This window comes from Mesoplodon mirus (assembly GCF_964341445.2).
Source record: "Mesoplodon mirus genome assembly, chromosome: 6".
Lineage (NCBI taxonomy): Eukaryota > Metazoa > Chordata > Mammalia > Artiodactyla > Ziphiidae > Mesoplodon > Mesoplodon mirus.
In genome coordinates this window covers 134,808,669-134,825,858 of record NC_138982.1, presented here as the reverse complement: position 1 = coordinate 134,825,858, position 17,190 = coordinate 134,808,669, and the positions used below count along the sequence as shown (strand labels likewise).

General features: G+C 48.3%; 1 protein-coding gene across 2 annotated transcripts in view; it reads right to left on the bottom strand.

Annotated features, from left to right (window-relative positions):
* Positions 1–17,190, bottom strand: part of EVA1C (eva-1 homolog C) — an 87,502-nt gene that overhangs the window by 8,761 nt on the left and 61,551 nt on the right. For both annotated transcript variants that reach the window (XM_082625718.1, XM_082625719.1), the window contains exons 5-7: positions 11,412–11,555; positions 2,801–2,881; positions 995–1,084 (exon numbers count right to left, since the gene is read on the bottom strand). In XM_082625718.1, coding sequence (XP_082481844.1) covers positions 995–1,084; positions 2,801–2,881; positions 11,412–11,555 — 315 coding nt within the window. The remainder of the gene's footprint in view (positions 1–994; positions 1,085–2,800; positions 2,882–11,411; positions 11,556–17,190) is intronic.

Genomic DNA, 17,190 nt, shown 5'->3' with positions numbered 1-17,190 from the left:
GTTCTATCTCCTGTGCTGAGATGTTTTCTTAAGCCTTTATTTTCTTCTGAGGAAGGCTTACTCCAAACAGCCCCAGCTCTGGCAGGCCTTGAGTAAGTAATGCCGTAATGCATTGTATTACCATGTATTTTACAAACATCTTCTTTTGGGCTTCCCTGGTGGCGCAGTGGTTGAGAGTCCGCCTGCTGATGCAGGGGACGCAGGTTCGTGCCCCAGTACGGGAGGATCCCACATGCCGCGGAGCGGCTGGGCCCGTGAGCCATGGCCGCTGGGCCTGCGCGTCCGGAGCCTGTGCTCCGCAACGGGAGAGGCCACAACAGTAAGAGGCCCGCATACCGCCAAAAAAAAAACCGTCTTCTGAGGTTCTGGCTCTCTGAACAGAGTCAGGCAGGCATTGTCGAAACTTGCAGAGTTGACATTCCAAAATATGGTCTCTCCAGAGGTGAGCAGCGAGGCTGGTGAGGAAAGGTAGCATGCACCATGAGCAATTTGGGCTCTGCTAATTAAGGAGGGCTGTGTCTGACTGATCCTTAAGGGGAAGATTATCAAGGGAAACCTTGGAACCATGAGAAGTAACGCTGGTGACTCAGAAAGGGGCTCTCCTTTCACAGAGCATGACTTGTTTTGTTCACTAAGTCATCTTTCAGCCCAATTTTCTTCCAGCCAAGGGTGGAATTCAATAATCCTATGCCCTTCCCAAATTTTAGAGCTGGAAAATGCATTCCTCAGGTTCCTACTTTGCAAAGTGGAAAATTCCCATGGAGCCCAACTGCTACATAGTGTGACTTTAGCCTTTGCTCCTTCCCTATGTGGTTCTCTTGTTGGTTGCCAGTGGCAACCATACCTAAATTCAGGCCTCTGTGTTTCTGGATTGTAGAAGATTGCAGTTGCTGTGTCAAACTTAAAGTCCTTTTTCTTTAGCCATCCAAGTGTTGTAATTAAACAGAGCATTTGTGAGTAAGAATTCAGTAAATCCATTAATTCACTGACCTACCTCGAAGGTAAGCAAATGCTGCCAGGGAGTGGCTGACAATAATTCCATCTTTCCTCAGAACTCTTGGTTTCCTTGGGTCAAAGTTTATACCTGTTTCGTAAAAAATGCAAGACCGATTAATCACAACTGTTCACAGTATGCGTTTTTTCCTAATCCAGGACTGCCATAATAAATAAAAAGTCATAGAGACCCTATAAGTGGGCCTCTGACAAAATTAGGGAAGACGAAGCCAGGAAAAGCATTTAGTAAGCAGTCTCTGAAAATATTAAGTGATAAAAGGGATTCAGAAATTCTAAAATGTCTTGGTTCCAACTTCATTCATCTGCTCTTGCAGAAGGGAACACACTTATCTTCCCATTTTAAAGGCAATGGCATTCATCATGCCTCTGGGAGATTTAATAATGTCCCACTTAACCACGGAGCTGCTGTCTGCTCTGTTGACCACAGATAAGAAGGCCTGGAATGATGGAGGGAGGTTGTGTTGGGCTACTTTTTTGGCAATGCAGCAAAATACAGGGCGGATCTGGCTTAGGATGCCTGGTTAAGTTGCTGTGATGGAGCTTAGGGAGCCCCTGATGGGGTAGCCTAAGGGCCCTGGGGACCCCTAGGAAGGTCAGACACGGCTCTCAGGCCTCCACTCCAGGGGGACCAGGATATTCATGGGATCTGGGTGGGAGCCCTGTTAGAAAGATCAGAGGGGTTGGGAGAGGCTGGGAGAAGCAGAGCCTGGTGGAGAGCTGGAGGGCTGGAACTAGAAGAACATAAGATACGAACAATAGTTATCTCTAAGCTTTGAGACTAAGGGTGAGTTCTATTTCTTGGTGCTTTCCTGTGTGCTCCACAACAAGCACACTTTCGTTTTATTCTTAGGGGGGAAAACTTCATAAATGTAATCAAAGTGACACAAGACCAATTCTCAACCTGCAAAGTGCAATATCTTATATAGATTGTCTTGGGGGGGCCTCTGTAATTTCTATCAAGAGCCCCAAGGGTCTGAACTCCATTCTAGATTTGATAAGAAAACCAAAACGTTCATCCCCTTATTTACAAAAGTCCGGTGAAAACCTCAGGACGAAGGGCACATGTGGATGGAGGCACACAGGTCCCGCCTGGGTGTGGCCCACCCAGGTTCCCTATGGCAGAGGTCCCCATCCCCCGGGCCACAGACTGATACCAGTCTGTGGCCTGTTAGGAACTGGACCGCACAGCAGGTGGTGAGTGGAGGTGAGCAAGTGAAGCTTCATCTGTATTTACAGCCGCTCCCCATCGCTCGCATGACCGCTTGAGCTCCGCCTCCTGTCAGCATTATGGTGAGCTGTATACTTACTGTATTATATATTACAATGTAATAATAATAGAAATAAAGTGCACAATAAACGCAATGCGCTTGAATCATCCCGAAACCATCCCCCTGTCCCCACAAGCCCCGGTCTGTGGAAAAATCGTCTTCCACGAAATTGGTCCCAGGTGCCAAAAAAGGTTGGGGACTGCTGCCTTATGTGATCCTCTTTCCAACAAGCTCATCGGATAATCCAGGAACCCCAGATTTATTTCTGAGCAGATCTTTTTTCAAGGTGATTTTTCTTTTAGGAAATAAGAGAGGGAATGGAAGGGGGATTTATCCTACTTATAATTTAAAACACAAAACGTTGGCCACCATTTGCAACCATCTGCCACAGCACTGCCATTCTCAGAGCTGGCAGCTCATACACCTTCCTTCCTAACCAGTGTGCACCCACCTGCGGTCACATGGGGCTGTTCACCTTTACTTAAAGAGAAATGCTGGTAGTAAGCCATAAACCTTACCATAGTCACCATCTTTCTGTTTCACAGAAGGTTTTAGATTAGCAATGGCTGGATCAATCGCTGTGAGTATATTCTTGGGAACTAAAAACCAAAAAGAAATATTTTAAATACTTTGTACACATAATACAACTTTAAAATGCAATGTAGATAAGACAAAAAAAAAAGATCAATTTTCAAATCAGTACATAAATCACTCTGCTTGTCCAATACACTCACATACATACACCAACGGTACCCATGTGATCATCAAATGTCCCAGAAAGGTTAAACTTTAGGCCTATCTTGCAGTATTAAAAAAAAAAAACATGGAGAACAAATAAACAAGATATGGCATATCTATCCAATTGAATGATATTTAGCAATAACAAGGACTGAAGTACAATCATCTTTCAGTATCCTTGGGGGACTGGTTCCAGGACCCACCTTGGATACCAAAATCCACAGACACTCAAGTCCCTCGTATACATAGCATATGATTTGCATGTAACCTATGCACATCCTCCTGTGTACTTTAAATCATCTCTAGATTCCTTACAATACCTAATATACTGTAAATGCTATGTAAATAGTTGTAAATACAATGTAAATGCTATGTAAATAGTTGTCAGTGTGCAGGAAATTCAAGTTGTGCTTTTTAGAACATTCTGGAATTTTTTTCCCGAATATTTTCAGTCTGTGGTTGGTTGAATCCACAGATGGGCAACCCACAGATACAGAGGACTGACTGCACTGACACCTGCTACAACATGGATGAACCTCAAAAACATTAAGCTCAGTGAAAGAAGCCAGACACAGAAGACCACATATGGTCTGATTCCATTCATATGAAATCTCCAGAAAAAGGTAAATTTATAGACAGAAAGTAAATTCGTGGTTGCCGAGGACGGGGGGTGGGGGGCGGGGATGGGAACTGACCGCAAATGGGCGTGAGAGAACTTTGGGGATCTTGGAAATATTTTAAAATCGGAGTGTGGTGAAGGCTGCACAGCTCTGTAAATCTACCAGAAATCACTGGATCATTTTTACTTAAAATGGGTGAATTTTAAGGTATGTAAATCACACCTCAATAACGCTGTTCACTCTGAACATCAACTTCCCTGAGACCCAGTGAAACAAAATGAATGGGACCAACTCAAAACTCATCACTGACCTCTCTCAGCTGCGATTCCACTTTTTGTTCACTCTCTTTAACTCACTGCTTCCTTAATCACCCTGACAGAATTCGAAGTCTCTGTGCTAGAATGCAGCTCTCAGTATTATAAGAAAGGATGACAGGAAGATTAAGAGAGAGGGCAGTGAAATAGACTCCTTTGGAAGATGGTTAAAGATTCTTCCAAACTGACCTTAAGAATAAACCATCCGGATCTCAAGACCCTCCAGGCAAAGCGGACAAGATGGTAGCAGGAGCCGAGCAGGGGGGCAAAGCAAGAATTCTGAAGAGCCAGTGCACTGCAGCCAGCTGGGAGAAGGGAGAGGAAACCAAATGTTTTTGCTGCAGAAAATTATTTTTGTTTGTTCTTCGGCTCAGCTGATATCTGGGAGAAGTGGCAACAGGAAATAGAAGTGAAGCCAATACAAACCGGGCAAGTTCAACAGCACTGATTTTTTGGAAACGAGCTGCTAAGCCATCTTCAGCAGCAAGAAGACCTCATTTCCTTTCTCAAAGTGCTTAACAAAAGTCTTTTGGGGATGTCCCAGGATCAACAACCAGAGGATGTTCCAAAATTGTGAATTTTCCACGTGCAGGAGGCCCTGGCGCCTTTGTGACCATCAGCAACAAGGGTCACTTTCCAGGGCGGCACAGTGATGGTGACAGAGGCGGTGTAAGCTGTCCACCCCTCCCCCCAGGAATGCCCCTTGGCCGACCAAGGGGCAGGCACACTGCCGATCCTGGGATGCCGGTGGCGCCCCAGACAGCTGGGCTGTGCTGCCCCAGATGCTTTTTGATGAACAACCTCTCCATCACTTCTGCGCCCTGATTCCTCTGCAGGAGTAAGTCCTTTCTGCAGGAGTGGTGTTTCTTTCCCACGTCTGCCTCTTGGCTTGTAGTTAAGATACAGCCGCAGGAGGGCTGGTCTTCCTACACGTGCCAGAGGCTTTCCAGCGCGAGAAGGAGGAATTGCTTGGAGAGGAATGAGCTTTGCAGAATACAACATTAAATCGCCTGTGTATGCCGTAGGCTCACGTCAGGGAACTTGCTGATTTACTATCTGAAAATGGCTCTCGTACTGGGAGAATCTTCTAGGATCTTTAAGGTAACAACAGGTGTCAACACACCTGTCAGATTCTCGTATCTCCTGTTTCAAACTGATTCTGAATGAGGACAGGGACTGGGTGTCATGTACTACCTACCACCCCTAAACCCGTCCCTCTCCACTTGAGGTCCATTTGTGAAAATGCCAGCGAACCCCTTTTCATGGAGCTCCCACCACGTGCCGAAGCCTGTGCTCAGCGTTTAAACGGTGCCTCTTGTGCGGTCCTCTTAGTGACCCATGAAGAGGCGTGTCATTCCCATTCCCACAGATGGGAAAATTGAGGCTCAGAGATGAACCATTCACCTAGCAAAGGGCGAAGCTTCAACTCCTGGTCTCACTCACATATGCCCTTACTCTTTTCTGTGATGCTGGGATGTTCAGCCTTTGGGAACCGGATAAAGGATTGTTCTAAAGGATTATAAAGATGGCAAAGCAATTCCCACTCAGATGGTCCCTCTCAAGCCTGTTAGGTGAAATCAGAGATGATGATTCTAATGGGCTCCAGTAGTTTGCTAAATTTAGGCAGGCCCCCTTCCTGAATTTTTTTTTCCTGAGTAAATCTGTGTCAAGCCTGGATCTGGGTAGACTTTAAGAAAGAAGCCTCCACAGGTTGAAATTAGAGCCCCAAATAATTCTTCACATCAGAGACAAAAAAGATCTCTGCTTTACTGTTCCTCCCTCTCAACAGGTACCAAGATTGCATGAGCACCTCTGAATCCTGTCATTCCCCCCATCCTGCCTGTCCCAAACCTGCAGCACCTATTCCTCCTGTCCCCAGTTCTAGCACCTTCTATTCCTCCTGTCCCCCAATCCTAGCACCTACAGAAGGGGGTACCCCAAATTCTGTTACCACCATCCCTCTTGTCCCCAGATCCTGGCATCCATTCCTTTTACACACAACCCTGGTACTGAAACAGAGCAGGACCCTACGGTCCTTGCCCCCCATGTCCTCTGCCTGCCTTTTGTCTGTGGAAAAACTTTAGCCAAAGAATAAGTTTAATCAGAGAAGTGAGAAAATGCAGAAAGAAAGGAAAACAGTCAAAGGAGACCAAATAATAATAGTTTAGTCATTAAGCATAGTCAAGGACTTTTAGTTCCTTCTCAAGGGCCATTAGTTCCTTCTCAAGGGCTATAGATGATATTCTGAGCCATATCCTGTGAGCTGTCTTACAGCTACTGAATCCCCCGCCAGGCGGGAGAAGTTAACTACGTGATGACCAGACTGCAGCCATGACATAAGGTGTCACAATTCCAAGAATTGGCCTCAAGGAAATGGGAACAAACCGACCCTGGAACTGAAGATTAACTGTACTTAAAACAATCAGGATGATGCTGGTCAGACCATCGATGACCAATTTCAAGATGACCGTCAGAGCTGACTGTGCTGTTTCTGCACGTAGCCCCCTCCCTCAGCCTATAAAAGCTCTTGCCCCCTGATTGTCAGTGGGGGGAGTCGGCCTTTGGACAGGCAGCCCCTCCCTCCCGCCCCGCGTAGGTTGCCGGCATCCAAAAGAAAGCACACTTCCTTTTCCACCAACCTGGCCTCTTTTTATTGGCTTTTAAGCAGTGAGCAGCTGGACCCCACTTTTGGTTACAGTACCACCATCCCTCCTGCCCCCCAAATCCTGGCACCCATCTCCTGGGAGGAGCTGCAGGCCCCCCGCTGAGGTCCACGTGTTTCCTGTCCCTCTCAGGAACTGTCAGGGTGGGGATGCTGGCTGTGCCTCTGTCTTGGTGACCCTCAAGGACCAGTGGCTGTGGACCCAGGGAGAAGCCCTCCCCGTCGGGGTGAGGGGAGAGCAGGCCGTTCTCCAGGTCTGCCTCCTCCTAATGGGAGGAAAGTCTGAAACCTATCCTGTCCAAGAAATGTGGCTAATAATAAAACCTGGATAAAAACTGAGAGCAAGGACCTCGTCTAGCCATGCATTAAAGAAGAGGGCTCCAGGGATGCATCTCCCAGCCCAGTCGCTCTCCATGGGGTTTGACATCGGCCAGATGCACCCCCTACAGTTCAAAAAGCAAAAGGCCTGCAGCCTGAATCATTCCCCTGAGGGTACACCAAGATGCTGAAATTCTCCACCCAGCCTACGAGCAACGAGGGAGGGAAAGGCAGGATTAAAGCAAGCTATAAAATAGGGAGAAGTGTTCCTATCAAAATGCAAATTACTTAGGTCCCCAGAGCACACCTCTCCAAGGGCTCCCTGCTGCCCTTAGGTACAAGCCAATCCTCAGTCGCCCATCCTCCAAGGTCCCTCTGTCCTGCTCCTGGGCTCGCTTCCCAGCCTTTGCCTGACCTTCACCCTTGCTAACTCCGTACACACCTGGTCTCACTTGCCTCAGATGCCACTCCCCTGGGAAGCCCTCCTGGTCCCCCACGTCACCAGGGCCTGGAGTCACCACATTCCATCCTATAGCTCATGAGGGCAGGGACCACATTGCTCCCAGCACTGATGCACCCTCTCCCCAACCCAAGGGGTGGGTTATTTCCTGGGTGGGCACAGCAAGATCGCTGGGCAGAATAGCAAAGCCCGGCTGGACACTGCAGTCAGAAGCCAGGTGGTGGAAGAGATGTCTATTGGGGTGGCTCTTCCATGAGCCTCTCAGGTAAGAGCGTCTTGACCTGAGTAGGGGGTTGGCTGGGCCCCTCTCTAGCAGCCCTGTTTATAATCATATCACGTGGTCTCTGGCCAAGGCAGATCAAAGGAGGGGGCTACTGGACCCCAGCCCAGCCAATTAAATAGCTCTCTGTTAGAAATTTGGAATTAAGTTGCCAGATTGCCAGTCTTCATATTGTTCGAACCTAAAAATCTAACAGAAGAATCACTCGGGTTGTGGGGATCGCTGTATGGCATCCAGCCCAGGGTCAGAGGGCTGTCTGCAGAGGGGAGAGAGAGAGAGAGAGAGAGAGAGAGAGAGAGAGAGAGAGAGAGAGAGAGAGGGAGAGGGAGAGAGGTGCTGAGGGACGGCTGCCATCCCCGTGAAGTCTCCAGCTTCGGCCCACCCTGAGGCCTTGCTTTCCTGCCCTGGCTTCTGGAGGTGGCCTTCTAGCCTCAGGGTACCTCCCCAACCTCAACCCCCTTTCGGCTTAAACCAGCTCAACTTGGTTTCTTCATTCATATCCAGACAGTCCCAAGTAAGACAGATTCACTTAGAAATTAATTCCTGACACCCTCTGTTTTTGTATCAACTCCCACATCAGTAGAACTCATGTTTTTAAAATGTAAAAACTTTCATGCCCATTTGGTTATCTAAAAAATATGCAGACATTGCAAATCATGTTTTAATGATTCAGGTTTCACAGTGAAGGGCCATCTGTCGGGGGGAGAAATAATTTTGAAATGTCAACCACTTAAAAAAGAAAAAAAAATGTCAACCACTCAGAAGGTGGTTAGAAGTTGCCTTAGAAGGTGTCTGCTTGGACAGTCGGGGCTGGGCTGGCAACATTAAGTGGCCTCAGGCTGAGGGTCACCACCTCCCTTTGGGATAACTCCTGGGGAACCACGCTGATGACAGGGGGCCACTGTCCACGGTCCCACGTCTGAAACCAAGATGCAAAGCCCCCTCTCCGACCTCGGCTTCCCACCCTCAAGCGGACTCACTTGGATGCCTCCCTCTGCCATCCTGCGACCTCGTCCAGACCCTTCCCCGTTGCCCAGTGAGGCTGGGGCAGCCCTCTGCTTCGTGCCGGCCCTCAAGCAGCTGGCCCTGAGGGAGGCACCCACCACCGGGCAGACCAGAGTCCCCCAGAACGCTGACCGCTAACCCCCCGGGCTCTCAATACACCCAGCACCATCACCACGGCCCTTTCCGAAGTCAGCCTGCCCTCTGGTCCCCACGGCCCTTACTTCCGACCTTCTCCCATCTCCTCAAACCCCTCTCCCCTCCCCCAAGTCCTCAGCTCGCACTTATCTCGAGAAGGTTGAGAAGACAGGGGCCATGCGGTTGGAACCCCAAGCCCTCCCTCCATCCACTCCCAGAGCCTCTGCCCCGCCCCGTTGTGACAAGGGACAAATCTTTCCCATCCTTGTCACCTTCTCTGGACCCCAATCTCGCCCAGATAGGCCAGGCCTCTCCAGCACCTCGGATGTCCTCCTACTTTCCCAAACCTCTCAAATCCACCCAGTTTTGACCACGTCCTCTAGTGCCATTCAGGTCCGAGTCATTGCCTGCTGCTGTCTGACTGGTCTCTGCTTCCATCCCGCTCTAGCCCACCCTCCACCCTACAGCCGGAGTGGTCCTCTAAGGGTCTAATCGTCACCGAATGACTCCCTTACTTAAAACCCTCCAGGGGCACCTCCTCCCAGGACCCTGTGGGATCTGGTCCTGGCCCCTCCCGAGCTACCTCATCCACCTTCCTCCTCACCCACTGCCCTCCTCTCCCCCACTCAGCATCTGCCAGCTCACACCTGCCCACCCCTCAGAGGACAGGGGCCAATGCACCCCGGAGGAAAGTTCTCTTCGGAAAACTTCTCCGTTCCCCCACCTCCCACCAGCTAAAAGGGCCCCTGCACTGTTATCCTTCCGCATGGCATCCTGTCCTTTTCAGAAGCATCATTTATCACGGTGGGTAACGACACGTTTCTCTGGTTATTTGTTTAATGCCCATCTCTCTCCCCCAGCTGATAATTCCATGAGGACATGGACAACATCTTCTTTTCTTTTTTAACTAAAACACGCCCACAATGTGCTGAACAAGTGAATGAGGGAGAGGAAGCTTGGACTGGAACACGTGACCCCCAGGCTCTGAAAGTCCACTTTCCCTTAGCAAAGAGGAGCCTCAGCCTGGAAACTGCTCTGGCCTCACCTGTGAAGGCGCACACAGAAATCCACCTTATTTGCAGGTTCACATCCTGCCCTTCCTTCAACGCTCAGCTGGAGAGGCCTGAAGTTACTAGAACTTCAGAGTGGTCTGTCTGGTATCTTGGGGAAGCTCAGCCAGCATGGGCTCCATGCTACCCAGGGCTGCTTTACATGGGAGCCAGCATATAGACTGCAGAGCAAATAAAACCATGCTTCCTGGCATGTGAGTGTGGGTGCTGTTATTTTGGGAATACAATCATGTAGTCACTGCACTGTGCCTATTACAGCTTTGATATTGCAGGGGACAACGGTTTGAGCTCAGGATAGAAAAGGCTGGGGATGTAACAAAATATTATTGGGCCATAAAAACGAATGAAGTACTGACACGTACTCCAAATAGATGAACCTTGAAAACATACACTAGGTAAAGAAGCCAGTCACAAAGAGCCACGTATTGTCTGGTTCCATGTATATGAAATGTCCAGAAGAGGCAATATCAGTAAAGACAGAAAGTGGTGGTTGCTTAGGGTGGGACTGGAGGGTGAGGGGTGGATCGGGAAGTGACTGCTGAAGGGTCCAGGGTTTCTCTGGGCGAGTGATGAGTATGTTCTTAAATTAATTATGGTGGGTGTCGCACAATTCTGTGACTCTACTAAGATCACTGATTTGTATGATTAATGGGTGAATTGTATAGTTTGTGATTTATAGCTCAATAAAGCTGTTACCAAAAAAAAAAAGAAAAAGAAAGGTTAGGGGTATCTGGCAGGGGGAAAGGGGTTTCCATGTATTGGGTTCTTCAGTTATGATGTTCTTTGCTTTCCCTTTGCTTCTATACTTATTTCAAAAAAAAAAAAAAAAAAACACCTCTAAAAACCAGTTCACACGTCAGGATTACAAACCAGAAATCCACGGCACCCTCTGAGGGTAATTAACACCTGATTTTTAAAGGCAGCTTTATAAAATTAGAATCAAATGAATGAGCAATTTCATTTTATTATTTGAAGACACTAGGAAAACAAAGTGATGCCGTCATTTAGCATATTTAATGGCTGTGGGGTAAGCATTTGATCTGTTGGTTTAACCCCGGGGGTACATCGATAAAACGGCTGTCAGCAGCATAGAGAGTTAGTCATTTTACAGCCTAAAGGCTGGGATGGAAGATTAACTAGGAGTGAGCAATACTGACTGAACTTGTGTGACGTACCCATAAATTTCAGAGCCTCCTAAGAACCCAGATTAAAATCATTCTTCTCAGTGACATCTATTTTATCCCATTTGCTTGTTCTTTTCCTGCCCACCCTGCTTGCTGCCAATCTGATTGCTAAAAGCACTTTTAAAACAAATGAGGACCAGAGACAATTCGATCACTTATCTGAGGCGAATGTCATAAACAGGGATAAGGGACAGGAGAAAAGGCTCGCGAATATCTGGGATGACAGCAAAGTTTCAGGGTAGAGTGAATGCAATGGTTTGTTGCTGGAAAACTCCTTCTGTTCACATGCTCACCGCCTCCCCAGGTAGGGTCTCCAAGCAGCTTGTGGAGGGTGGATTCTTACCACATGCGTAGTTGACGGTGAGGTATTTCTTCACTCCTGGAAGACAGGGGCTTCCGAAATGGTGATTGTTGACGAGGATTTTGCATCTCTGCTTCCCATAACACCTCCTGGATAATACTTGCAAAGCCGAGTAAGACAAGCAATCTGAGAGGCAAAAAACAGCAAGAACTTCATGTTAGTTGGATTCCATGTATGGCCACCATGTGGCTTCTGTTGTTTTCTGTAAATAAGTACACTGAGCTGGATTTCACATCTCATGAAGATTGTTTCTCTGATTATTTTCTGTCTCATCAAAGCACCCCGCATGGGCTAAGTACCAATACTACACAGGCAGGCCTGGAAGGGCTTACTTTAATCAGACTGCTCTAATGCTCTGCTGTCGCTGGTCGGAAATCCTTATGTATTTTTGAACAAGGGGCCCTGTATTTGCATCTTGCACTGGACACTGCCCCTGTCTCCCCAGTCAGGTAACGGGCCCTGCATACAGAAGAGGCAAAACATGCAGAACATTGAATAAAGATTTGTATTTCTTTTATGAGCGTTACCTCTCTGAAATATTTTGGTTATTGGTTAATTTTGAGAATCCTTCTCCCTGTGTGAACATAAGCTCCATGAGGACAGGGACTATTTCTGTTTTGTTCCTTATCTAATTCCCACAGCCTGGTCCACTGTGGAAATCCAATAATAACGAATGAATGAATGAACAAAAGGATAAATGGATGAATAAACATAAGGACACGTTTTTCAGCACCCTGGCACGATGCCATCACAATTAGTAAATATTAATTGAACACGTACGGAGGACAAGGCACTGGGCTAGGTACCGTCTGAAAAACAAGTCAGAATGCCTTGCATTCGCAGGATGTTGGATGGGGCTGGAGAGACAAAACCCACATTAACCTGACGGCTAATAACATGAAACACGGAGTGAGCGTCAGCAGTGATTGGTCCAGACAAGAAGTGATGGGATTGGAGGCAGGAGAGTTTGCTGGGGACCGGAGTGGTCAAGACAGGCTTCATGGAGGAGAGGGGCTTGGTCACGGGAGAAGCAACATGAATTGGACAGAGGCAGGCAAAGAGAGAAAGGTTAGAAACGCCAAGGCAAGTGGGCCAGAAGCACTTCGTGGGAGTCTAGGGGCTCAGCGTGAGCTGGAATAGCGGGAGTGGGCAAGGAAGATGCAGTAGATGAGCCGGAAAAGCAAACTGGAGCAGGACCAAGCTACCTCTGAACGCTGAGCTAAAGATTGTGAACTTTATTCTGCAAGCAACAGGGAGCCTAAAACATGCCCTGATGCTACTTCCTTTGGGGACAGTGTATGGGATGCCCTGGGAGAGAAAAGGGACCAAAGGCAGGGAGACTAGTTTGGAAGCCATTTTATAAATACACATTGGGAGGAATTAAGGGCTTGAAGAGAAGGGAATGGAGAAGAAGAGAATTCTAGAGACCTTGCAAAGTTCAGCTCACGGTAACAGCTAACATTCTGCCAGGCTCTGCTCTCAGCACTTGTATGTGAACTGATACAGTGTTTCAACAACCCCATGAGATAGGTTGTTTATTATAATATCTTATATTTTAGAGAGACTATATATAGCATAGGATATATTATTATGTATCATAAGTTGCTTCTATAATCTATAATAGGTTAGTTAATATCTAATAGGTTGTTTATATTACATATATGTTTATATATATATATATATATAGAGAGAGAGAGAGAGTGGGTGTATATATATATAAAATATCAATTTTCTGAATGGGGACACAGATGTGTGAGAGGTTATGGAACCTCACACAGCTAAAGAATGAGGACAGCAGGGTCTGGACGTGAACGCCGGGGAAAGGCCCCCAAGTCTGCAGGTTTAACCTTTTAACCTCTGAGCTCCACTCTTCAGGTCTCCAGTGGAGGTGGGGTGAGGGTCCCCCTGAGGATGAGTCAGACCTTCAGCCTGGGGACAGAGAAAATGGCGGTGCCACTGCCGTGGTCAGGGGAGATCAGTAGCAGTAGGCAGTTTGGGGGACGAGATGAATTTATTTAAATTCATTAAAATAAAACAAAACAAAATAAAAGACTATTCTGCCTTTCCGAGGGGAGGGACCATTCAAGGAAGTTTTCAGATCCTGAGATGCCTGTGGGATGTGCATGCCCGCAGAGCCGGAGGGCTGATGCTATGAAGCTGGTCTCAGGGAAAGCACAGGGGCCCAGCGGCAGGGACCCCCAGTCACAGGACTTTTCTTTTTTTGGCTACACCATGTAGCTTGCGGGATCTTAGTTCCCCGACCAGGGACTGAACCCCGGCCGTGGCAGTGAAAGCGTGGAGTCCTAACCACTGGAGCGCCAGGGAAGTCCCCTCACAGGACTTTTCTCGTGCTGTCTGTTCATGTCTTACAGAGGACAAACTCCTCTACCCTGTAAAAACAAAACCCCTGCAGTCCAATCCCAGAACCTGTCTCCAGCCTTATCGCTTTCCTTCAGTCAGGATTCTGGGAAGGTCCTCCATGCCCCCCGCCTCCACTGTGTCCCCCTCCACCCATGTCCCAGCCATTCCTCAATGTGCCCCTGCCCTCCACACACCCTGACAAGGGTCCCTTCCCTCAGATCACAGGGACCTACTACTGTCCTAGCAGAGAGGTGTGGCCGGTCCTAATCCTCGTCCATCTCCATAACTCTGGGTGCCTGAACACTCTTGCTGGAGGGTTCCTCCCTGACCTTGGCTGCCCGGTGCCCTTCTCCGCCATCTGTCTGACTGCTCCATCCCAGAGCCCCCCAGACCTGCCCGCCCCACAGGAGGTCCTTCCTCAGCCTGGGCTCTCTTCTTGCACCTGCACACGCCATCCGGGCCCACGTCCACCTGGACCATCGGACAACTGAGGACCCGACCGCTTCCAGCTCCCATAATGGATCGATCGCCTTCACTGTTCCCTCAGGAACCTCTCACTCCTCACGCGACATTCATCATGTTCCCCTCCCCCACCAACACCCAAGCGACCCAACCTGAGCTTGCTTTTCCCCCACATCCTTCTCTCAGTCACGCTGTGTCATCTTCTAGGCAGCCCGGCCAGAAGCCCCGGCTCCCTCCTCCAAGGTCTGATGCTCGGTCCTAGAATCATCCCTCCTCAGTTCCCAGCTGCAGCTTCAGCTTCAACCCTGTCACTTTTGCAGGAAATCTTTTTTTTTTTTTTTTTGCGGTATGCGGGCCTCTCACTGTTGTGGCCTCTCCCGCTGCGGAGCACAGGCTCCGGACGCGCAGGCTCAGCGGCCATGGCTCATGGGCCCAGCCGCTCCGCGGCATGTGGGATCCTCCCGGACCGGGGCACGAACCCGTGTCCCCTGCATCGGCCGGCGGACTCTCAACCACTGCGCCCCCAGGGAAGCCCTGCAGGAAATCTTTTAACTGGTCTCCCTCCCTCGTGGTCTTCCACTTCCCGCGCTTCTCCTCTTTGCCCTCAGAATGTTCTTTCCAATCCTATCACTCTCCTGCTTAAGATCTGGTCCCCACCCGCCCGCCCAAGAGATCAAGTCCAACTCCTCAGAAGCGCGTACAGACCCCAATGTGACTCACCTCCTCTCCCCTTGTTTCGCTTCCTTGGCTGCCATTCTCCCACCGCAGCCCGTATCCCCAGCCTGCAAAGCACCCTGCCTCTGCAGAAGGCCAGGCTGTCCTCCTCCCTGTCTCTGTACCTCTGCCTATGCTCTCTTGCCTGCTTGCAATACCCCTGTCCCCTCTGTCTGCTCAGCAGTCACTTCACCATGGCTCCCACCGCTCAGGCTGCACTTAGCAGTTTCCTTCTCTCTGCTTCTACTGCTCCTTGTATAGCTCTTATCACACAGCCCTACTTATTTGCTCCTTAGTCTGTCTCCAGACTAGATGGGCACCTTCCATGGGGCCTGATGCTCAAGGAATTACAGAACAACAGAACAAAGGTAAGGTTACAACCTCCATCCCTTCTGAAACTCCCCCTGGGCTCTGGAGACCTGCTTCAGATGTCCTCACCACCAGGTGCTCAGAGGAAGAACGTCTTGAAATAGATTACTCAGGAAGAGAAGGGAAGGGGTAAATCAGCAGAGGGGTACAGGGGTGCACGAAGGCCGGTGGAAATGGGGTGCAAGAAGGACTCAAACGGAACCAGAAGCAAGAGAAACCGTATACTGGGATGGCCAAAAAGTCCGTTCAGTTAGTGAGTACGTTGTTCAATAAAGTTCTTGGTGAAAATGAAAAATGTATCTCTTATTGCTACTTAAAACCGAATGAAATTTTTGGACGCAAATGAAATTTTTGGCCAACCCAATATATACATATATTCACACAAATGTACATATATGTATACACATACATATATATATATGTGTTTATATGGCCCATATATATATGCTTCATATATTTTTATACGTGTACATATACAAAGATGAGATGTGAGCTTTCCCACCTTTCGCTAGCTGCTCGTCCCTGGGGTACCTCCTCAGAATCTGGGGGTCTCTGGAACACAGTTTGAGGGTCAGTGCTCTCAGAAGAGGAACTGCCATTTACTTACTTGAGAGCTGTTTGGGTCAGATGCTCTGCTAGCCCATGTGACTCACGTGTTTAGCCCTTGTCTCCAGGTGTTGGCCTTTCAGGTTACCTGGGCCGTGGATTTGTCTCTTACTGGAGGCGCTCGCTTCTCTTTTTCTGACCCTTTTCTCTCAGAGACTCATCGGTCTATGGTTTTGGCCCCAAACTGTCTTCCGTGAAGGCATCTTTGGTCCTCATTCCCCTTTCATCAGGCGTGCTGAGCATCGCCCTGACGCTCCACCACCCACCGCATGTGCCTCTATCCACAACCGGCCGGAGGTACCACCGGGACACGCACCTAGAGAAAGGTGGGAAAGCTCACATCTCAGAGACGCTCCACCTCCATCTCTTTTTTTTTTTTTTTTTTTTGTGGTACGCGGGCCTCTCACTGTTGTGGCCTCTCCCGTTGCGGAGCACAGGCTCCGGACGTGCAGGCTCAGCGGCCATGGCTCACGGGCCCAGCCACTCCGCGGCACGTGGGATCTTCCCGGACCGGGGCACGAACCCATGTCCCCTGCATCGGCAGGCGGACTCTCAACCACTGCACCACCAGGGAAGCCCTCCACCTCCATCTCTTATGTTAACTAGAGATCCGTGAAAGAGTCCAGTTGAAAGGAAGGATCTGTTTGGAAATTCCCCGGAGGTCCAGTGGTTAGGACGCTGCACTTTCACTGTTGAGGGCGTGGGTTCAATCCCTGATTGGGGAACTAAGATCCCATAAGCAGCACGGTATGGCTAAACCAAAAAAAAGGAAAAAAAAAAAAAAGAAAGGAAGGATCTGTGGTAAACACCACAAAGCTGGAAAGACAATGATCTTGAAGAAAGGACAATTTTAAATAAATACACACACACACACACACACACATATATGCACACACACATATATAAAATATATAAATTATATATTTATGTAATATGTGTATATTATATATTCACAAATATAAAAATATATGGACCCTATAAACATACAGGTATATATGTATGTGTGTATGTGTGATATATACATATATATATGTATAAATATATAAATATATATTTATATAAATATATGAATATATATGTATATATTTTTGTGATATATCTAAATATATGTAATATGTATATCTCAACAAATGGTGAGGAACATTATTATAAAAGCACTTGATCTGAATACATTCATGAAGGTTCTGATTTATTTTGCTAAGTCCAATTCCATGATGCCTGATCACTGGAGTGCTGGGCACACAGCAGG